Source organism: Ctenopharyngodon idella, chromosome 24, assembly GCF_019924925.1.
Source record: "Ctenopharyngodon idella isolate HZGC_01 chromosome 24, HZGC01, whole genome shotgun sequence".
NCBI classification, from domain to species: domain Eukaryota; kingdom Metazoa; phylum Chordata; class Actinopteri; order Cypriniformes; family Xenocyprididae; genus Ctenopharyngodon; species Ctenopharyngodon idella.
In genome coordinates this window covers 8,219,071-8,243,237 of record NC_067243.1, presented here as the reverse complement: position 1 = coordinate 8,243,237, position 24,167 = coordinate 8,219,071, and the positions used below count along the sequence as shown (strand labels likewise).

General features: G+C 36.4%; 3 protein-coding genes and 1 long non-coding RNA gene across 4 annotated transcripts in view; 2 read left to right on the top strand and 2 right to left on the bottom strand.

The window, feature by feature from the left end:
- The first annotated feature begins 110 nt into the window (after positions 1-110).
- sv2 (synaptic vesicle glycoprotein 2) lies at positions 111-6,183 on the top strand. Its single transcript, XM_051883913.1, has 13 exons — positions 111-322; positions 700-759; positions 882-1,043; positions 1,420-1,582; positions 1,701-1,822; positions 2,864-3,027; positions 3,176-3,256; positions 3,374-3,469; positions 3,574-3,662; positions 4,215-4,342; positions 4,430-4,525; positions 4,663-4,822; positions 5,363-6,183. The coding sequence occupies exons 1-13, from the start codon at positions 259-261 to the stop codon at positions 5,544-5,546; spliced, it is 1,569 nt and encodes a 522-aa protein (XP_051739873.1). The 5' UTR covers positions 111-258; the 3' UTR covers positions 5,547-6,183.
- cpeb1a (cytoplasmic polyadenylation element binding protein 1a) lies at positions 6,182-22,753 on the bottom strand. Its single transcript, XM_051883918.1, has 12 exons — positions 21,989-22,753; positions 21,474-21,579; positions 18,999-19,181; positions 16,625-16,827; positions 16,255-16,510; positions 14,514-14,627; positions 12,602-12,691; positions 12,100-12,236; positions 11,819-12,017; positions 11,473-11,567; positions 11,309-11,389; positions 6,182-9,288 (listed from the first exon to the last, which is right to left on the bottom strand). The coding sequence occupies exons 1-12, from the start codon at positions 22,001-22,003 to the stop codon at positions 9,178-9,180; spliced, it is 1,590 nt and encodes a 529-aa protein (XP_051739878.1). The 5' UTR covers positions 22,004-22,753; the 3' UTR covers positions 6,182-9,177.
- LOC127507051 (uncharacterized) lies at positions 13,700-16,444 on the top strand. Its single transcript, XR_007928219.1, has 3 exons — positions 13,700-13,761; positions 14,509-14,607; positions 16,296-16,444. It is a non-coding gene; the product is annotated as an uncharacterized LOC127507051 (long non-coding RNA).
- A 753-nt stretch (positions 22,754-23,506) lies between the features above and the next one.
- LOC127507018 (AP-3 complex subunit beta-2) overlaps positions 23,507-24,167 on the bottom strand; it is a 41,555-nt gene continuing 40,894 nt past the window's right edge. Inside the window, 1 exon segment of the mRNA XM_051883859.1 lies at positions 23,507-24,167. This exon segment is cut by the window's right edge and continues 602 nt beyond it. The gene's annotated coding sequence lies outside the window, so the exon portion shown is untranslated.

The window sequence follows — 24,167 nt, the reverse complement described above, 5'->3', positions numbered from 1 at the left end:
AAAAATTTTTAATACACTTATTTAAAATGTAAAATTTAAATATCGTTACGTTGCCCCCGGTAATTAAGTACACGAAAAAAATGTGATAAAAAATTAAAATTGAGGAAGTGTGTGCGTAGAGGGGCGAGCCTTGCTGCGACGTCGACACAAGCCACGCCCACCAAAGCGTTTGTTTACAGAAGTACAGGAGTGAATTGAATCTTTTACCCAACGATAATGTGGTTTACACTCATAAATACTTTAATCTGACATGTTATTATGCCTCGACGGGCTCATGAAGACACAGAACCTCTGCTATCGTCCACTCACTTGGACGAAGACGGTAAAATGTATTATTTGTCATGTAAAATGTGTATTTAATAGTACTAACGTTAGATCTCTAGTGGTGGATATCCTGGTGGAGTGTTGTAGATGAGTATAATGTTGATTTAAAGCTTTTTTCACCAGTTATATAGACTATTAACTGTTAAATCTGGATTCAGAATGAACACGAGGGGTTTTACGCTATCTATCTATCTATCTATCTATCTAATGCTGTTAAATCATGTAACATAAAAGTTTGTATGTATGTGTGTGTGTGTGTGTGTGTGTGTGTATATATATATATATATATATATATATATATATATATATATATATATATATACACACACTCTGTTACTGAATGATGAGTTTACTGATATATGATGTGTCCATCAGATGACCAGGTGTCCAGCAGTAGAAAGAAACTTTCTTATGAGGAAGCTGTTGAGAAAGCAGGTTAAATCATGTTTATTTTACCTTTATGTTTTTAATGTGCTGAATTATTTTTCCTACATATATTTCCATATGTTTGTCCATATGCAGTGGTCAGCGGTCCTCATGTTTCTGTCTGTCTGTAGGGTTCGGGCTCTTCCATTGGCTGCTGTTGGTCGTCTGCGGGTGGGCGAACGCCAGTGATGCGGTGGAGATCCTGTGTGTGTCGTTCCTCCTGCCCACGGCACGCTGCGACCTCCAGCTCAGCTCGGCCGACATGGGGCTCCTCACCGCCAGCATATTCCTTGGTTATTATCGTTTGATTTTCTAACCAAGTAATGGTTAAATGAATCAATAATGATCATATTGTATTTAAAAAACTGGGATTTTGTGATTTAGCAGTTTCTTAAACAGCAGTTCAAACAAGGAAAATGAAACATTAACTTCTCATTTTTATCAAACAAAAAACTGCTAAGTCAGGTCAGAAATGCAGTTTGTTCTCTATTTGGTTGAACTTTGAATTTTATTTGCCTTATCAGGTGTCTGAAAACTGCAGAGTCATGCTCACTGTTTTCAGTTTAACAAGAAATGCATAACTGAACCAGTGATTGAAACTGCTGTCATAACTGTCATCTGATCATTTCTCTTGCTGCTCAGTAAGATAACTACCATGTCCTTTGGCAGGGATGATGGTGGGCGGTTATGTTTGGGGGTATCTGGCTGATCGCAGAGGAAGGCGGAGCGTTCTGGTCATTTCTCTGACAGTGAATGGCACGTTTGGGGCAGTGGCCAGTTTGGCCCCGAGTTTCTGGCTCTTTCTGCTCCTGCGGTTCTTCAGTGGAGTCGGGTAACAACATCCCAAAAGAGTTTTCACACACACAGAGACATTCTGAAGGTTTAGATAGATGTTATACAGACTGAATCTCCACTAGAATCACATGAATGCATCCATGTTTCACGCTCAGGGTCGGCGGATCCATTCCTGTCATCTTCTCGTATTTTTCCGAGTTTCAACCACGTTTGCGGAGGGGAGCTATGATCAGTGCTCTAGCCACATTCTGGATGGCGGGAAATATTTTAGCAGCAGGTAAAACCATTATCAAGACAAAAATACATAACCAAAAATGTATAATTGAATACATAAAAATACAAAAGATATATAAATAGACATAAAATGAAAAAAAAAAAATTTTTTTTTATAAAAAATAAGAATGCATAAAGACAAATTTACATAACCAAAATGAGTAAATAAAAATTAAAAAGCTATATATATATATATATAAACTAAAAATGCATAAAGACAAAAATACATAACCAAAAATGTATAAATGCATACATAAAGAATACAAGTTATACTGTATAAATAGACATAAAATGAAAAGAATATTTTTATAAAAAATAAGAATGCATAAAGACAAAAATACATAACTAAATATGTATAAATGCATACATAAAAATACTATATATATATATATATATATATATATACACATACATACATATATATATATATATATATATATATATGTGTGTATAAAGTAAGTGCTGTCAAATTAATTAATCGCATCTAACATGAGTTTGTGATGCGATTTATCACAATTTATCAATTTGACTGAACTAAATAATAAAATTTTTGTATATATATGTATGTATAATGCATAAAGACAAAAATACATAACCTAAATTGAATAAATAAATTAAAGATAATATATATATATATATATATATATATATATATATATATATACACACACACAGTATCTCACAGAAGTGAGTACACCCCTCACATTTTTGTAAATATTTTATTATATCTTTTCATGTGACAACACTGAAGAAATGACACTTTGCTACAATGTAAAGTAGTGAGTGTACAGCTTGTATAACAGTGTAAATTTGCTGTCCCCTCAAAATAACTCAACACACAGCCATTAATGTCTAAACCGCTGGCCACAAAAGTCAGAATTGTGAGATAAAAACTCAAAATCGCGAGTTATAAAGTCAGAATTGTGTGATTTAAAGTCATAATTGCATCATATCAAGTCAGAATTGCGAGATATATATACTATTGCTATGTGCACAGAACATTCACATAAATATTTTAATTCATATTTTGTGTGTTTTTGTCCAGGTGTGGCATGGCTGGTGATTCCCAGAACATCTTTGAATGCTCATTGGGGCTGGTTGGATTTTCAGAGTTGGCGTCTTTTTGTGGTCCTCTGCTCTGTCCCGAGCCTGTCATCAGCACTTATTTTCAGACTTTTCATGCCGGAGAGCCCGAAGTTCCTCATGGAGGTACGTACTGACTCAAATTTTGACTGATTTGAAAGTTCAACGAATAGGTTGTGAATTCTAAAACTTCATGTGTCTGAACTACGGTTACAGGACGAATGTTTGTCAGGTTTAGTGGCACATTATTTCACTAGGTGTTTCCCTTCCACAGGCCGGGCGTGAGACGGAGGCTTTATCTGTGTTCCAGAAGATGTTCAAACTCAACAACAGACATGCCACAAAACCATTTCCTGTGGGTACCACATCACTGATGTTTGCTTTAATTTCTAGGCCAAACCTTCCCACTGTTCATGAAGGAAACAATATTATTTTGGTTTATCAGTTGATGAAAATGAGTTTGTGTTAACAGGCACTAGGTCTTGTGATCAGACCCAAAGATGATGAAGAGAAAAGCAGACCCAGTGGCAGCTCAAGATGTCAGCGCTTCAGCCATCAACTCAAACAGGTTCAGATCACAATTTGTAATGTTATCCAGATTTTTTTAGAAAGTATTAATGCTAAACATAAAGCCTTACTGAGGTCTTGATGGCCTTTCTTCTTCTTCTACAGGCACTGGACCCCATAAAACAGCTCTTCGTTGGACCGCTGGCTTCCAGAAGTGTCGTTCTGCTGATTATATTTTTCTGCATTTCATTTGGGTAGACTGAATTCTGGCTTTATATCTCTCAATTCTGACTCTATAACTCACAATTGTGTTTATATCATGCAATTTTGACTTCATAACTCTCAATTCTGACTTTATATCTCTCAATTCTGACTATAATTCGCAATTGCGAGTTTATATCATGCAATTTTTACCTTATAACTTGTAATTGAGAGTTTATATTTCTCAATTCTGACTTTATAACACGCAATTCTCACTTTATAACTCAATTTTGACTTTAAAAACTTGCAATTGTGAGTTTATATCACACAATTTTTACTTTATAACTTGCAATTGAGAGTTTATATTTCAGTAGAGTAAACAAGCTTCCATAGTATGCAGGTAAAGTAGGATAAACTATAATTCCAACTTTAAAATGAGCTCTGGTCTGATTGGCTAACCTCCACACAGGTTGTTTTCGCTACTGTACCTTTAAGATTTCTAGATTTAAATCTGTTATAATTAGATAACTTCATTTTAGATTACAAATAACATTGATACACATATGTAAGTATGATTAAATGATGCAAACCTCTCTGTTCTGCAGGTATTATGGGTTATGGATGTGGTTTCCGGAGCTTTTTAAAAGAGCCGAGGATGGAGGGTCTCCATGCACCAACACATCTCGAGTCCAAAGCTCGGAGAATGAAAGCTGCTATCCAGTCAAAACTGCAGGTTAATGTTACTAAAACCAGACCAAATGAGACTGAACCTTATTTGTCATGATTGAGTATTTTTATAATAGCTTTGTGTCTTTTTCAGTATACATGGAGGGTTTTATAACTGCAGCTTCAAACTTGCCGGGAAACATCTTCACTATCCTGCTTATGGACAGAATTGGCGGGAAAATTCTGCTGTGTTAGTACAGCAAGTTTTTATCTTCCAATGACTGAATGGCAGTTTGTTATGGCAGCCTCATCGCCACATTAATTATTGCAAAATATTAAAGCGCATCTTGTCCAGCTATAATGATGATTTTCTTCTCTATCTGGTAGCTGCCAGTTTGCTGGCGTCCAGCATGAGCGTGTTCATCATCTACATGGTGAAGACCAAAACTCAGAGTCTGATCGTGTCCTGCGTGTTCAGCGGTGTTTCTGTCATCTCCTGGAACGCCCTGGATGTGGTGGGGACAGAACTGTACCCCACACAACTACGGTAAACCCCAATATTCATTTGTAATCTTGCTATTTATTTCACATACAAAGAGGCCAGCCAATAATAATTCCAAAAGTTTGGAATAATGAAGCTTTTTTTAATCTTTTTGAGAGAAGTCACCACGGTTAGAATGAGTTCTGAAGGATCATGTGACACTGAAGACTGGAGTAATGATGCTGAAAATTCAGCTTTGATCACAGGAATAAATTACATTTTACAATATATTCAAATAGAAAACAGTTCTTTTAAATTGTAAAAATATTTCACAATATTACTGTTTTTACTGTATTTTTGATCAAATAAATGCAGCCTTGGTGAGCAAAAAAGACTTCTTTCAACAACATTAAAAAAAAATCTTCCAAATTTTTGACCATTAGTGTACATATAGAAGGTACAATGTACAGTCTGGAGACAGGAAAATAGTTATAAAAATACTAAATAATGACCTTAATAAAACCTTGACTAACATTATATGAATTATAAAAAATGAATAGGAAAGTGTAGAATATGAATGTATTAATTGCAGTTACTGTTTTGTAGCTCATCAGCTCTGGGCGTTTTCACTGGAGTGGGCCGTGTGGCAGCCATCATGGGAAATGTAGTTTTTGGGCAGCTGGTGGACTCCAACTGTGCCGTACCTCTGCTGATGGTGTCTGCGCTCCTGCTGGCAGGAGGACTGGCGGCTCTACGCCTGCCTCAAACCAAACAGACTGAACTGACATGATTCAGCCAAGCCAAACATGGGATTCTGGGATTAAAAAACCAAACCAAAGACTTTTACAATTTGCAGTTTTGCCTTAATGTTGCACAAGTGCACTTTGAGAAGTCGGCCATGTTTTCTGTACTGAAGTCTTTAGTAAGAGTAATTCTTATTGGCAGCTTAAAGCCTTATTAATTTAAATCTTGAATATTTAATAAATATTATGGTCAAATTCAGTCCTCAACCCATTTGACTTCTGTAATCTGATCTATTTGTATAATAAGTCATAGAATCATTATTGTTATTTTTTAATAACAGTTCAGTTTTAGTTAATTTTAATAGTTTCCTAAATGAAATCATAGGATATTCAGTTAACTTTACATTTGTATCAAATGCTACGTTCACACTGCGAGCCTTAATGCGCAATTCCAATTTTTGTGGGATGGGGGCTGGGGGTATTTGTAATAAATTAGTGTTTTTGGCGGGGTTCCCCATTCCAGGGCCTAAATATCATGTTATTTGGGTTGCTTCAACCCGCAACACCGGCCACATTTACCTGCAGTGTGAACTAAGTGCATAATTCTCTTTTTGAGTGAATTTTTTTTTAACATTTTCTAACACTAATGTTTGCACACTGAAATAAACAGAACAGCCAATGGTTTGATGCTTCAACAACTTTATTTTGTCCAATCTGAACAATTGTAAATAACCATGACAATACTTGCAGAGTAATGAGGTAGAGACTTTGAAAATCTAAAAAGCAGCTGCAAAAGGCAACGAGGAAGAGACGATGCTCTTTGGCACAGCTTCAGCGAGAAACCAGAGCGGTGCAGATTTACTGAACTAAGGTTAGTGTAACACAAAATTATGGAAGTAAAATAACGCCAAATGTTTTGAAACAGCTTGTTGAATTACACTACTTGGAGAAAAAAAAAATATGCATTGCATTAACCGTGCTTGCATTTTAATGCATTTTTAGGGCTTGCATTTTTATGGGCTGAAATTCAACATAGTTGTATATTTAAGCTGTGAATATTTAAATTCCAAACATTTTCATTATTAAAAATTCAATAATCCATATTCACCTTTCAGATTTCACTTCCAAAATATTAATTCTATTTAAAAATACAACCTATAACATTCGACAGGCAATTTTCGGTCCATTTTATTTAGCTTTACAAATTCAGTAGTTCAAATTCGACTGAAAATTCAACATTTCACATCCGGGAACTGCAGGAAAAGCAGTAGAGTACCGATTCATAATCTCTATCTGCTGTTAGTCGACCTCACCAGCAGGTGGTGCAAGCGCGTGTTGATGAAGTGCAGAGCAACGCTCAAAACCGGATTTACATTAACGGAGCCAGCGGTAAGTGCATGTGTGATGATTATCATGGCCAGTATATATGCAGAAAAGCAGATAAAGACACAAAAGCTGTGTTTAGATTTAATTCAAAGTCTTCATTGTTACTTTCCCTGTGTAGCCTACATGTAAGCAGCTTTCTCTACAGTGAACGAGATTATAATGTTATTCTCCGATGCTGATGTACAATTCAAATGTTAAATCTGAGGTAGACAGGCAAACAGGTGGACTCCCAGTGAAATACTGGCATAAAGTTAGCTTGACATTGGACAGTCGATATTCGCAAATTTAGGGACCGTCTCTAAAGTTACATACGACATTGGTAGACACATTTCTAACTTCAATATCATTTTAAGATAATAACTTACAGTCATAAACTAACTGTAATGTGCTCGTGTAGGTGTCAGGCATGATGCACACCTTTTCGATTTTTTTTTATATTTAATAAAATAAACAAATTTAAAAAATCTAGTAATGTGTAAATATTGCTTTTTTTTTTACTACGGCATGGAGCTCATATTTATTTTAATATCATGAAGTATATTGAAGCTATTGAAGTTAGAAATGTCGTGTGTAACTTTAGAGACGGTCCCTAAATTTGCGAATATCTGGAACGTCCAGCGTCAACTTTATGCCAGTATTTCACCTCATTACGTTCATATTCTGAGTCCACCTGCTTGCCTATATCCTACGTCCTCAATAAGGTGCGAGTTTGGTCTTTTATATCACTGTATTTAGTCTATTAAGCTAAGTTAAGCATTTTAAATGTTTCCCGACGGCAGGGGAATCCTGGAGTATGATGTATTGAGGGAAACCCCAATACTGCAGCACAGCTGAGATAAATTTAAGGAAAGTTATATGTCTACCTCAGATTTAACGTTTGAACTGTACCTCAGCATCGGGGAATAACGTTATAATCCCGTTCACGGTAGAGAGAGCTGCTTAATGTAGGCTACACAGGGAAAGTAACAGAATTGGAATTAATTGAATTAAACGTAAACACAACTTTTGTGTCTATCAGATTTTCTGCATATATACTGGCCCTGATAATCATCACACATGCACTTACCGCTTGCTCCATTGATGTAAATCCGTTTTAATGAATGAATGACTCTCTCTACCCATCGCTCTGCTCTTCATCAACACGCGCTTGCACCACCTGCTGGTGAGGTCGACTAACAGCAGATGGAGATTATGCTCGGTACTCTACTGCTTTTCCTGCAGTTCCCGGATGTGAAATGTTGAATTTTCTGTCGAATTTGTAAAGCGAAATAAATGGACCCTAAAATTGCCTGTCGAATATTATAGGTTGTATTTTTAAATAGAATTAATATTTTGGAAGTGTAATCTGAAAGGTGAATATGGATTATTGAATTTTTAACAATGAAAATGTGTGTGAAATGTTTTGAATTGAAATATTCACATCTTAAGTATACAACCATGTTGAATTTCAGCCCATAAAAATGTAAGTCCTGAAAATACAATGCATTAAAATCCAAGCCCGGTTAATGCAATGCTTATTTTTTTAAAATTAGTGCAATTCAACAAGCTTTTTGTTGTCATTATTGTACTTCCATACGAAATACAAAACTCAATGCAAGGATTTCACTTCGATCTGCTCTAATAAACGAATTTAAAACCACTGGCAAACATTTCCCTAGTGCTGTTTAAAAAAGTGCTACAATTTAATAAAAACTATGTACAGCACAGAGGTCCGAGTAACATCCAGTGTTGCTAAGGTTGTATTCAATCTGATGGATGATTGACGGCGGGGTGGTTGCTAAGCAACAGCATCAGCCAGCTGTGATGTCACTTCCTGGAGCATTTCGCAAGCCAAGATCATCAACCATTTAATAATGTTAAAAAAATAAAAAAAATAAAAAGGCCCTAAAGGAAAAAGACAACCCAACTTAAAAATTTGAAATAAACTCTAAAAATCACCAGCTGACCAGCCAAAATAAAAAGAACCCTAAAAAAAAAAATGGCCTGGAACAGCTGGTAACAAAAAACAAGCCAAAGGCACCAACTGGCATTTGCCTGCACAGGGTCAAAACTGCGAGAGAAACTAATATTCTGTTCATGCAAAATTTAATACAACTTTTAAAATGAGATCTCAGTGGCCATGGCTGTTTGGTTAACTGTGCAAATGGCTCAGCATCAACGAACCCTTTGTGTGCATAGAGCCTTAATGAACGAGAGCAGTGCAATACAACGCAATAACTTCCTCAAGTGAGTCGCCCTTGTTTCTAACAGTGAACTCAGTCCGGACTCTTCCCCGCGCCGGTGACGCTGGGTTTAGTTGGGGTTCAGGCCCTTCTGGTTGCGCATGAGAGGCTGATGGCTGCTCAACACGTCCAGAGAGTGCCGCCAATGCCAACATGACCGACAGTGGTATTTAAAACAAGCCTGAAAAAAAAAAGAGTTGAAGAAATATACATATCAGTATAATACGTGTGGTTTGTTTGTTTGGTGCTTTGTACTCTAATCCTTATTTTTAACAGTACTGACACATGGTTCTTAAAGGATTAGTTCACTTCTGAATGAAAATTTCCTGATAATTTACTCACCGCCATGTCATCCAAGATGTTCATGTCTTTCTTTCTTCAGTTGAAAAGAAATTAAGGTTTTTGAGGAAAACATTCCAGGATTTTTCTCCATATAGTGGACTTCAGTGGGGTTCAATGGGTTGAAGGTCCAAATTGACCCTTATTCCTCGTCTGGGATCATGTAGAGCCCTTTGAAGCTGACCTGAAACTGCAGTTTGGACCTTCAACCCGTTGAACCCCACTGAAGTCTACTATATGGAGAAAAATCCTGGAATGTTTTCCTCAAAAACCTTAATTTCTTTTTGACTGAAGAAAGAAAGACATGAACATCTTGGATGACATGGGGGTGAGGAAATTATCAGAAAATTTTCATTCAGAAATGAATGACTTTAAACAAATTAATCTGTGTTGATTAGAAATCAATTTCAAATGCTAAAAATCAAATGAATCATGATTCATTAATATATATATATATAACAACTTAACCCAGTTAATCAATAATCGAATAAATTCGATGTCAACCCAAAGATTCATAGCCCTACTTGTTAAAAACATGGCCAAAAAAAACAAAAAAGTTAAATGAACAATGTTTAAAAATTATTGTTCACTGTCTTATTGATGATGCAAATGTACCGCAAAATAATGCAATTAAGACTTAAGAAACCGACTGAAAGGTGCAGTAAGCGATTTCTGAGAAACACTGTTGTTATTTGAAATCAACCCAAACAAACACACGCCTCCCCTTATTGCTCCGCCCCCAAGATGCTCAAACACGCAATGCTTCGCGAAAAATAAAGCGAAGATGATGAACGAGCGACAAGGTAGAACAAAAAATGAACACAGTACACGACATGAGTATATACAAGCAAGAGTTCGTGATTAGTCTCCAGCGGCACATCAGCTCCAGACAAACAATGAAGCTCAATACTGTCCTGTTCCTAGAGCTAACATTACAACAACAGCATATGTTGGTTCTGTGAAACAGCAAAACCAATGTTACTCACATATGGAGCAGAAACAACAACCTCGGAGTCTGTTTTCAGGCTCAAATTAAAATTTCCTGATAATTTACTCACCCCCATGTCATCCAAGATGTTTATGTCTTTCTTTCTTTAGTCAAAAAGGTTTTTGATGAAAACATTCCAGGATTTTTCTCCATATAGTGGACTTCAATAGACCCCAGAAAGTTGAAGGTCCAAATTACAGTTTCAGTGCAGCTTCAAAGGTCTCTACACGATCCCAGACGAAGAAAAAAGGGTCTTATCTAGTGAAACGTTCGATCATTTTCTAAAAAAAATGAAAAAATTATATACGTTTTAACCATAAACGCCCGTCTTCTTCTTCTTCTCTATTAGAATTCCGGCAGTGTAGACGCTGCTAAGTGTATTACTGCCCTCCACAGGTCAAAGTTTGAACTAAATTGTCATATACAATATGCTAGTGCAAGTATATAACAATTAGTTCAAACTTTGACTAGATCAAGACAAGCGTTTATGGTTAAAAGTATATAATTTTTTTATTTTTTTTTAGAAAATGACCGATCGTTTCGCTAGATAAGACCCTTTTTCCTCGTCTGGGATTGTGTAAAACACTTTGAAGCTGCATTGAAACTGTAATTTGGACCTTCAACTGTCCGTTGAAGTCCACTATAAGGAGAATAATCCTGGAATGTTTTCATCAAAAACCTTAATTTCTTTTCTACTGAAGAAAGAAAGACATGAACATCTTAGATGACATGGGGGTGAGGAAATTATCAGGAAATTTTAATTTGAAAGTGAACTAATCCTTTAACAGCATTTCTCAGAAATCACTTACTGCACCATTAAAGGGCAGAATCATGCTGAAACTAAGTTTGACATGATGCTTTACAGCGTTCATACCTGGGCCCTACAGAAGAACGGGCCGGGCTGACTGTTACATATTTGGCACATGGAGTCATCCAGATACGGGTCAATCTGGACCTACAGAGGGAACAGAAAGAGAGTGAGGTAAACACACAAGGCTGATCTTTGAGGCTGTATATTTGAGTCCTGCTCTTCTGTACCTTCTTGGTAAACTTGGAGGTTTTAATCTGCACAAACGCTGCAGTCACGGCTTTCAAGTAGCTCCTCTGGCTCCTGAATGTCACTCTGCCAGAACCTAGACGAACAAACGCAACACATTCACTCTTGGTGTAGAAATTGTGTTCACACTTATAGTTTGGTTATCTTAGTTTTTTTTGGACCGGACCAAAAAAGAAAATGATACATTTAGTCCTGGTTCGGTTAGCGTTCACATGGTCATTTTTAACAACAAACCTAAAGATACAAAACAAAACAGTTGCACCAGCAGGAAAAAAGGTCAGAAGCCCTGACACACCCTTAATATAAATGAAAGCAGTGTGCACAAACCTATGGGATATTTGTGCTTGTCTGTGTCGATGCCTGCGTACGTGACCCCTCCGAAGAGATCGTCCATGATGTGGGCCAGACCTTCTGCATTTAGCATCCCATGCAGAGCGCCCACAAACACGGTCCTATTGCGGCAGAGACGCTGGGAGGGACAACGGACGAAATTGCTGTCTGAGATCACCCACGGGATGACCTGCACCTGCAGCAGAGGAAGTGAGAGAGCGGGGTCAGGGGGCAAAGGGGGCAAAAACGGTGTATGCTTAAGTGCATGTCATTCTCACATCTTTGCTGTGGATCCGCCTGCTGGACAGTTTGTAGAAGAACTCGAGATAATCGTCAGACTGCGGGCGGTGTTGAGTACAGGCCTGCAGGAGCGTCTTCACTGACTTCTCCCAGTCAAACAGCAGGTACACGTAACCTACACAAACACAAACAAACGCTTGTAAAACATACATATAAAAATATGTACAAGTGTGTGTAATATTTGATTGTTTGTATGGTCATTTATTGATCACAATAAACATGTATTTTTCATTGCATTTACCATCTCTGAAGCATTTTGTATTAATTTAATCATTTTTGTACATAAAAGGAGCTTATGATTTGTGGAAGTCAAAAATACCAGGTGAAACCAGATTAATACAAATATATTATAAATATAAATGTATAAATATATCAATATATATTTATAAATTACATTACTATGAATAATGAAAAAATATGTTAGTTAGAATATTATGAAAATCAAATTGTAATTTTATGAATGATAGATTGAATTGTTACCTTGCGGAGGACAGCGTGGATGTTTACCATCTTTACCAGGCCACTCAACTTTCAGTGGACCAAACACACTAAATGTGTTCAACAGACTCGCTACAAAGAGAGACAAATTTCTGCTCAGATTTGATTTGTATAGCTGTTCACATTGTTGTTTTAAATGTGGCCAATATCAGATTTCCAGTGTGAACAGATCATGGTTCTGAACTGACCTGCATGCGCACGCGACACAAACGGGGTTGCCAGGTTTTTACCATAAAATTCACTCCATTGCTTCTCAAAACTGGTCCAAAACTAGCCCAACCCTGGTAAAAATCGCGTCCCGGGGATTAAATATCGCGTTAGTGCGGTCGCTTCAACCCACGGAGTTGCAAAACAACCCGCAGCAACAGTGAAAAAGTAACCCAATTCTGCGGGAAAATCATGGACTTGGCAACACACACCGCGCGTCATATGGAGGGCATTAAAGTAAGAGATTACGTGTTTATTTATAGTGTGATCTGCCGCAGAAGCCAGCGAAATTATGCGCAGGCAATATGACAAACAAAGACAGTGATGTGACAAAAGAGAGCAAACTTTTATGATATGAGCCCTCATGTTTTGCTTGTATTATAGAGCTGTCTCTGTAATATTTACGAGTTGTGACAAGTCACTTCCCTTCTACTGACTGTCTTGATAACGTTGGGTGTGTAAAATCTTTAAATAGACTCTCATGAGCGCAGAATCGTGACGAATGTTGATCTCGAGTGACGTAAAAATCGCATGAATTCTGATATCACACTGCGGTCGCATTACTAAACATCTGAGCTGTATCGGATTTATTACCACATGTGGAAGTGGCACAAATTGAAAAGATCAGATTCCATGTGGTTTGTACTGTTCACACTGTCATGGGGAAAACGTGTAAGAGTCACATGTGGGCAAAAAAAATCATATTTGGGACACATTTACCTGCAGTAAATGTGGCCTGTTCAGTTCTATTGTCATGGACTTTGTAGTCTCCACACCCTTCTTTTTGTTTCATTTCTAGTTTGTTTCTATGGTTACTCATTAGTTGATTGATTAGTCCCCACCTGTGCCTTGTTTTACCCCTCTTTATCCTGTGTATTTAAACCCTCCTCAGTTTGCAGTTCAGTGTCCTGTATTCTCTTTATGCTGCTGATCAAGTAAGCTATGGGTTTTTTTTCCTATTACTGAGTTTTGAGTTTATATTTGTATTACTGTCTTTAGTTTTTGTTAAAGGGGTCATGACATGAGAAATCAAATTTGCCTTGATTTTTTTTTTTTTGACTTGTAAGACATTTAAAACATCCTGCAATTTCAGAGCTTAAAACATCCTCATTGTAAACAAAGCATTTAATCAAGCTCCAAAAATGGCTCATTTGGATACTGTAGGATTTGTGATGCCACATGGGTAAATACATTTTGAATTTGTTTTTAGGATTGTGTCGGAGGATTATATGTAGGGCTGCCCCCTAATATTCGACTAATCGTTATATTTAATAATCACATGGCTTTGCTTCAGAAGGCCTTTATTAACCCCCTGGAGCCGTATGGATTTTTTTTTTTTTTTTTTTTTTTTTTTTTTTTTTAATAATGGATGGATGAGTTTTGTTTGGCTTTAAAATCTGTTCCCCCCCTTCACTACCATTATAAAGCTTGGATGAGCAAATATATCTTTAAATATCTCCAATTTTGTTTGTCTGAAAGAAGATGGTCATATACACCTAGGATGGCTAAATCATGGGATAACTTTCATTTTTGAGTGAACTTAAAAAAACAAAAAAATAAATTTCATGACCCTTTAATAAAACAGTTGGAATAATATCCACCTTCTCCTTTCATCATCACCATCCTCTGATGTGATGCATAAAACCAAATAATAATTTACATCTCTCATGTGTGTTTGTCAGCTCACCCTCTGTGATGTCCCACGGCACACCTCCCAGGAACACTTTACAGGAGTAAACAGGGTTTTTGTAGTGGCGTGGAGGAAGTCGCCCTTCCCAGGTGTAAGTGGCGTCATTCACGGCTGTGAGACGCAGTCAATCATAAAGTCATTATAATATCAATAACAGACAGAGAACTGCAACTAAATGCAAGAGTTTTAAGATGCGCTTTTAATGTTTAATCTTTTTTTAACCATGTAAAGCTTGACACATGAAGTAATTAGAAAAATTTTTTTTTAACAGAACAGTTTAAGATTTAGACAAAATATAAAAAAGAAATCTGAAAAGCTTGCATTTGTTTTTTAAATACCATATTTGATACATCAGGCTTTTGATATAGGTATGATATAGTGAGAATATGGATCTCACATTCGAGCAGGGGGAAAAAAAAATGATTCTCAATTTTATTCAGAGGCCCAAACTGAGCAAAAATATTTACTTTGGTGCAATTGCTGATATTTATGACCAAAATTTAATGATTTACTTTATGTAAATCAATCAGATCTCTATAATAATATAACTGACTACTTGCATAAAATGCATATGTTGTAACTCTATATCTCCCAATAATGTCTTAGTAAGTTGATATTTAAACGTTTAGTTTTATGATCAAATCTGTCATTTTTATGTACAGTGATTGTGTACAATACGATGATGATGATTGAGAGGAAAAAATAAACATTCCTCAAAAGACTGATGTATCGTATTTGATATTCACAGTTCTAATTATGAATAATCAAGTAAACCTAAGTTGCTTCAGTCCAGAAAATGTTAATCTTGAAATATTAATATACCCAAATATTAATAATTATGTGTATGACTATCTTCTTTCAAGCGAATACAATCAGAGATTTATTTAAAAATATCCTGGCTCTACCAAGCTTTATAAAGGTACTGAAGGGAGGACCAGATTTTGAAGCCAAAAAAATGCATCCATCCATCATAAATATAATCCATACGGCTCCGGGGGGGGGTTAATAAAGGCCTTCTGAAGTGAATTGATTCATTTAAAACTTTAGTAACTATAAATGCCCGTACACATCGACTTACGGCGGAAGAGTAGCCTCTGACCCGACGCATGAAGTATTGATGAACGCAGAAGCACAGAGGACAGAGCAAAACAAAACACTGGTCACGAATTAGAAGTTTAAAATGAGAAATTTTTAGAGGAGCTTGAGTTTGTTGCACAGCCCTATTTGTTTAAACCGCGAGAGGCGTCTAAGCTTACGATACTCCTACATTCTGCGTCATGCATCACATCATGGGGTTACTCTTTTGGTGCAAGTCGACTTGTGCAGTATGTGTACAGTCGTCCGCCGGAAACTAGTCATTTGAATTTATAAAGCTTTAAATATGGGTATTTTTCTTACAAAAACACATCACTTTGCTTCAAAAGGCCTTTATTAACCCCCTGGAGCTGTATGGATTACTTTTATAAAGGATGGATGCTTCAAAATCTGGCCCCTCCTTCACTACCATTATAAAGCTTGGAAGAGCCAGGATATTTTTTAAATATCTCTGATTGTGTTCGTCTGAAAGAAGATGGACATATACTAGGATGGCGTGAGGGTGAGTAAATTTATGGGATAATTTTCATTTTGGGGTGAACTATCCCTTTTAATGTTGCAAAATTCATCAATTAAGTTACATTGATAAATATTACGCTTCGTGAATCGAACAGTTTAGTATATGTGGCTAATGTAACCGTACCTGCAGCTTGTTTGTGAAGTTTCGCTTCTCTTTCAATGCAGAACGAGGGTTTGTTCAAGCCCAAAGTGTCCCAGCCGGGCCAGATGGGACCTGTGGACCAGCACCCAACCGCTGATCCCTCAGCCTGAGCACTGGGAGCGTTCGTGAAGGTGTTCAGGGGATTCCGCTCCAAACGGCCAACTGCGTCCAGTTTCACACCCTCCGCCTGCAGTTCAGGCAGCACCAGGGGTGACGGGGTTGAAACTCTGAGAGAGACCTGATGGAGACGGACACACAAATAACTACACTATAATTTTGGAAAAACTGAATCTTTGAAAGGTTCCCCTGCACTCTTCTGGGTTACGTATGAGATCGGAACATTGTTGCTCACCAGGTGGTCGGATCCTGAAGAGATGCCGCTGTTCTCAGAGTTGACGGGACTGCTGGATCCAGAGTGCAGCAGAGAGTGAGACTCCAGCGCCGGTATCAGGCTGGAGAAGCGGTCCAGTGGATCTGCTGCAGACTCATGGGCCTGGAAAGCGAGCTGCTGAACCGAATCACCGCCTCGTGAAGCACCAAAGAGATTCTGCAACGCTGCAAGAGAGAATGTGTGATTTTTGAATGGCTATTTGAATTAAAAATGTCAATCACTGAGCGCAACTTTTTTTTTTTTTTTTTTTCTTTAAATACAGTTTGTCTTTTTATAATTACAACCTTTAATGTCTTAAATGGCATATAATTTTAGCTATAATTTAACAAAATGATTTAAAGTTATAAATACACATACAAGATTTTATTTTGAAAGAAATTAAATTTTATTAAGCAAGGATGCATTAAATTGATCAAAAGTGACAGTAAAGACATTTACAATGTTGCAAAAGACTGATTTAAAATTAATGCTGTTCTTTTGAACTCTCTATTTAGCAAAGAAGCCTGAAAAAATGTATCACGGTTTCCACAAAATTAAGCAGCAAAACTAAAAATTAAAATGATTTTTGAAGGATCATGTGACACTGAAGACTGGAGTAATGATGCTGAAAATTCAGCTTTGATCACAGGAATGAATTACATTTTAAAAGATATTAAAATAATAGTACAACATGACCTGGTTTCACAGACAGGGCTTAGATTAAGCCTTAAAGTTTAAGTAGCTTTTATAAATGTACACTAGAAAAAAAAAACATTACTGAAGTGCATCTTGAGACAAAACAATGGCTCTGACATATTTTAAGATATGTCAGGGCAAGTTGCTTTCACAGTTAAAACAGCTCAAACACGCATTTTAGTCTGGGACTAGCTTAAACTTTGTCTGTGAAACCAGGGAAATTAGTATTAGCTTTGTTTTAGAAATTTAGAGCCAACTTCTGGCTCAACCAGTCCTGCGAGTTTATGATTGGACTACCTGTTTTTCCAAAAAATGGCAGACAGGGTGGGTGATGTTTATTATTTGTGCATTTATGTCAATAGTAGCACAAAAATAACATTTTATCTCTTCTTGTGAAAAGACTGAATGAATGAGAGAAGTGCTGGATGAGACAGCAGAAACAAGCTTGGTGTATGTGTGTGTGTGTGTCCCTCTATTACAGGATTTGGGTCAGAACAAACCTTAGGCACATCATGGCTTTCATTTAAAACATGGATGGACACACTCATTTACGCTTGTAATCTGAGATAGGGAAGCTAAAGGGAAAGTCAAAATGAAAAGCAACTCAACGTTGATGAATCCAGCGTTCTGTCCTCTGTGAACGGTGTGAAAATGATTAGTCATGAGTGAGAAATCAAGATATGAGACACCACTACAGCTCAGACCTTCCAGAACAATCTATCAACACACACACACTGCAAAAAAAATAATCTTTATCAGTATTTTTATCCTCAAAAAAATCCTCAAAAAGTTTTTTTATTTAAATATAACAGCATTGACAGAGGGATTTATGCTTGAAATAAGAAAAAATTATATAGCTACTGTATACAAATTTTTTTTTATTATTAATTATTAATATATATTTATTTAAATTAACTATATATATATATATATATGTATATATATATATATATATATATATATATATATATATATATATAACTATAGCTACTGTATACAAAAAATATATATTTATTATTAAATATATTTATTTAAATTATATATATATATAACTATATAGCTACTGTATATAAAAATATATTTATTATTAAATATATTTATTCAAATTAACTATATATATATATATATATATATATAACTATATAGTTATGGTATATAAAAAATATATTATTTATTATTAAATATATTTATTTAAAATAACTGTATATATATATATATATATATATATATATATATATAAAAGCATGAATCTCAGTTAGTGTTGTTAAATTTAAATAAATCAAAAATCTAACTTAATTTATATGCACTCTACAGTATATATATATATATATATATATATATATATATATACATTTGTATATTTTATTCAAATTTAACAACACTGAGGTTAATGCTTAAGTATAAACAAGATTTATAGATATGTTCTCTGACGTCAAGTATTATCTTTACACATTTTTTTAAATATATGTATTATAAGTGTATATGTACTATTTATATCATATATTTTATGTATTATATTCTCAGATAATCGAGACAAACGCACTGATTTTTTTGCAATTCACTCACAAACTCCCAAAGTGTCAGAAACTAGCTTGAACAGGCAGACAGGAGCGGCCATACAAAACTGTAAACATCACATCGGACACACAGGTTCACTCACCGGGCTGGGTCGAGCGCTGGGGATCTGGGCGGCTCCAGGGCTGCTGGTTCCAGCAGGGGAGGCTCAGAGACAGCAGGCCCAGACTGAGCTCATCAACGCTGGGCACGGCAGCCACAGGATCCTGCTGCTCTGGAGTGAACAGCATTCTGCTAACCAGTGGAGAGCAGCCTGTGCCCGAACCATCTATGAGAGAGAGAGAGAGTTACAGAGGCACAAAAACACACAACCGAACCTCGTTTCCCATACCGACCTGCCGTGGGTCCAGTGGAGGTCATCATACCGCTGTGTGTTCATCACTGACCTGTTAAACATGTGACCGCCCCACTGAAACCTCACACACTGCTGCTAGTGCTAAAGCCATGCTCACTCCATCACACACACACTTGGTCTGCCAGAACAGCCTCACCACCTCCCGTCCCTGTGTGTGGGTGTGTGTGTGTGTGTGAGTGAATCACGTGTACTGTCTGTCTCTCTGGCCCGTCTCCCGTTCATGGCCTGACTCAGCAGAGAGACAGACAGAAGGGGGCAGGGCTTCGACGATCACTATGATTCAGCTCATTTGACTTCACACACACACTGCTGAACCCAGGCTGTACCAGACACACCCGAGTGTCGGAATAAAGGGGCGTTCCCAGCTAACAGTGAACGCTCTAAGAACGTTCTGGCAAAGTTATGAACAAACGTTCTTCCAGTAACATTAATAGAATGTTCATTCAGAGTCTTTAATAATGTTCTCAAGCATTAGTTATAGTTCATTTCAACATTTATTAGTTATTAAAATCAAAAGTTGTGTCTGTTAAAGGGGTCCTTGATTATGATTTCACTTTTTTAACTTTAGTTAGTGTGTAATGTTGCTGTTTGAGCATAAACAACATCTGCAACGTTACAACGCCTAAAGTTCAATGCAAAGGGAGATATATTTTCTGTTACAGAAATCACTTTTTAAGGACTACAACAAACGGCTGGTAGGGACTACAACGAGCTGACATCACTAACCCCAAAATTTACATAAACCCCGCCCCCGAGAACACACAACAAAGGGGGTGAGGCCATGTTGGGCTGCTTTAGAGAAGAGGAAGAGTTGTTGTAGTAGAGTGTTGTTACCATGTCGTCATTTTACGCCAGACTGCTTCACAAACGAGGGTCAATTCAACGCTGGATTTGCACAAAAGATTAACATGACGGCACATGCTAGTGGATGAGTTGAATCAACTCCATTCGTTTCCATTCAGAAACGTCCAGTTTCATTCTAAAAGTTGTAACTTCTTCCTGAGTCTCTCCATCAGTGTCCGACTCCGGTTTGAACAATGTAAGGCTGAACACCGTTACTGACAATCCTCATTTTGGCTGCGTGAGATTCTCCTGTTTTGTTGTTGTTAAGCAACCGAAGCACGAGCTGTTAAAGCTCCGCCCTCTTCTGGAAAGGGGGCGGGGAGCAGCAGCTCATTTGCATTTAAAGGGACACACACAAAAACAGCGTGTTTTTGCTCACACACAAATAGGGGCAAATTTGACAAGCTATAATAAATGATCTGTGGGGTATTTTGAGCTGAAACTTCACAGACACATTCTGGGGACACCAGAGACTTATATTACATCTTGTGAAAGGGGCATTATAGGTCCCTTTTAATATTATGTAACAGATCTGAGCTAAAAATGAACAAACAATGAACAGTTATATTTTTGACCAACCATAACAAAGATTAATAAACACTGTAACAAGAACTTTGGCTAACGTTCTGGCAAGGTTTTAGTCAAAGTTAGTCCAGTAACATTAATAGTTATCAGGGGCCTGTTGCACCAGCTGTGTGTAACTTATCTACAAACTTAGTTAGTTAGTTAGTTACAAACTAGCTAGTAGTTACTAAGCCTCTAATGTGAACTTTACGTTCTAATTTAAGTTTTTTTAAATCGCATTTTAAAAATATATTCAAATATATAAATTGTAGACTTCTTTCAAAAACATTAAAAAATCTTACCGTCCAAAAACTTAAATATTGTAAAGTCAAAATAAATGAACTATACTCAAATGTATAGTTCTGAGACAATATTAATTGCCGTTTGAAACATCATTATTCTTAAACAAGCTACATATGTGAAAGTGAAATTGTCACTTAAATAGCTATTTGGCTATTGGTTAACAATAATCACACTATTCTACAACTCTTGGTTCAGAATAAGAGTAAGTAACACTATATTTCTAAACAAAATACTACTAAATCATCTATTAATGTTACTTTCGACATTTTTTCGTTTTTAAAAATCTGTTAATATTATTTAACGGATCTGAGCTAACATAAACAAACAATGAACAGCTGTGTTTTTATTGACCAACTTGCTCATTGCTAGTTTACGTTGACCTTAAGTATTACCATTTTGAACAGATTATGAAGTGTTAGGAAAGCAGGCTGCATATATGGTCCATTTTAGTGTTACCTTAACTTTAGGTTAGCCTGTCTTGTGTGTGTATCTCACCTGTGGCGTGCTTCCAGGAGTTCTGCTGTTTGGCCGCAGTGAAGAGCCCAAAGGCCCTGTGAGCTCCAGGCTCTCCATCATTTCTCCGACGATTTTTCACTTTCTGCTGAAACAAACAGTATGACGCACTGGGGTGACAGAACTGTCAAAATGGCTGAACATTTCTGCAACTAGTTAACTAAAGTAATTAAAAAAGAGAGTATGTTCAGCTTGCTGGGATGTACAGCTCTTCCTCAAAATGAAAAATAAAGCGAGAACCTAGCAAACTATGAAAAACTCCACTTAGTATTAAAGGTATATGAAGTCTGTGTCTCAAAAGCTAGTGAGCTCACTGCTTAAAGCAGCAATTAGGTGTTGTTTATATTATTTATCTTTTTTTTTTATTTGCCTCAATTTGTGTACTTTGTGTAAGCACTATTTTTTATTATACAGAGCTAAACTGTATATCATCACCAAGCAGTTCGCGCCAATAAAGACTGAAACTGACTCTTTCATGCAGAAATTCTGTCTCTTACCCTGCGGAAATCCATTATAGCGTCTAAATGCAGCTCAAAACAAAAACACGACAATTTTTACTTTATAATTTACAGTTCAGGCCGCTCAGAATGAGTGTAAGGCTGCTGCACGACACACTAGTTCAAACCTGAACACGAGTCATTTTTGCATTAAACAGGTGCATGACCTCAGCATTAGCACATCACGCGCACATGATGCGACACTCACGCGCACAGACCAATCGATCAATATATAGTGGGGGCTAGTTGTCACACGGGAAGTTGTCACGACTCACGAGGGTTATATTTCAGTAACTAAAATGTTTTTTTTTTTTTCTCTAACAGTAGTTTTATTCATGCGTTTGTAAATGTTTATACAATACGAATATATTTATACAGTTGATTAATTACAATAAATTCTTCTGTATACAATTTCTGTAACATTTGATGTCAGAAATTGCAAAAATGTCGTTTGATTAATTGTTTTGACATTCAAATAGCTTTACTATTTAAATTGGCTTGAAAAGCTACATTGTGATCGCTATTGGGGCATGTTGTCACAAAACTAAACGAACTGTTGGGGTAAGATGAGCCTTTTTTTTTTTTTACTTATGTGGTCCTCAAGATAAGGGAAAATGAGGCAGAAGTACAATGAAAGTATCTAAAGTAATTTCAGGATGTATATTATCATTTTAAATGATCAGAATACATCTGTGACAAATGGTTACTTAAACAACATAAACCAACCAAATGAAGCTGAAATTTCAATATCTTTAATTCTTTGCTTTTCTGAAACAATATGTTGAACACCAAAGTTGTAACCTTCCCAAAAACGGACTAAACAGAGAGTTTGCTGAGTGAAATTGAATAACTAAATTAGAATGAATGAATAAATGTCACTGAAACTAACAAACCTTTTAATCAAAATGTTTTTGGCCTGGTAGTTTTTCTGCAATATTGACCGTTTTAGGCCGGTAGGGACTACAGGTGATTATGATTAAGCATCAAATAAGGATTTAGTGTACTTGTACACTGTTCCTATCAAATAAGCTCAAATAAATAAATAAATAAACCAGCTGTGTAATATTACATTGAAATTATACCAGTTCATACTTCAGAGATCTAACTTAACTTCAGTGCCTTATGGTGGGGGTCAGTTAAAACGCTGGCTCAATTTACCCCACAGCGTTTGGCTCACTTTGCCTAATAGCTGCCATTTTGGAAAAAAAACTAGCTAGCTTACCAATACAGCTAAATGATTTGGTTGTTCTAAAATATATGGTCACATGGCAATAAAAGTGCAGGGGGTGGCTCAACTTACCCACTGGCTCATCTTACCCCACTCTCCCCTATTCCTGTTTTTCTAGACAATAATGGCGGGAATGTTCGATACAGAATATACAGAAATATTTAAAAATATACAGAAATTGCGTTTCATAAATTAACCAATTGGAATAAAATGCGTGACTGCATAAATATCAATCCATATTATAAACAATAATCCACATCACAGTTAAATAATAAAAGAAGACATCTTCATTTGAGTGTGTGTTCTCTTTTATTGACATTTAAAACTCTTTATAATAAATAGAGATATAATATTCAAACAACACATGATTTCCCACAGTCACACAGAGGTCAGTCAGTAAAGCTGGGTTTCATTTTTGACCTAGGGGAGGAGGAAGATCTGGTTTATGCCAACAAGCACATCATCATAACTAAAAATAGGTCTAAAACTAACTACTAATGGAGTCTTCACCAGGATAAACAGCTTCAGATTGCATTTAAATATCTAAAATAATGGGATTGTGAGTTACTGTACTCCTCTGAGAGCTTCACGAGAACAAGAAGCTGATGATCGTTGAGTGATACACCAGTCATAAATTCAGCAGTTACACATTTGCAACAAAACAGAAAAGACATACAATTCTTTTCGAGAGAGATTAGATGAGGTTGCTACAAAATCTGAGATGAAGGCAGTGAATTCACACTGATGTGTTTCGGAGCTTTTGATTTTGCTAAACTGACACAAATCGACTGTGTAACGATACTAATATGAGCATGTTCAACAAAGCTCATGTTTTCAAAACCAGTTTGGTGTGGTTTCTGGAAACAAATCTGCTGTCGTCATTGGGATGTGGTCTGGGATCAGATGTGAGATGTTACATTCAGAATACGTGAAAGCTAAATGCTAAAAATA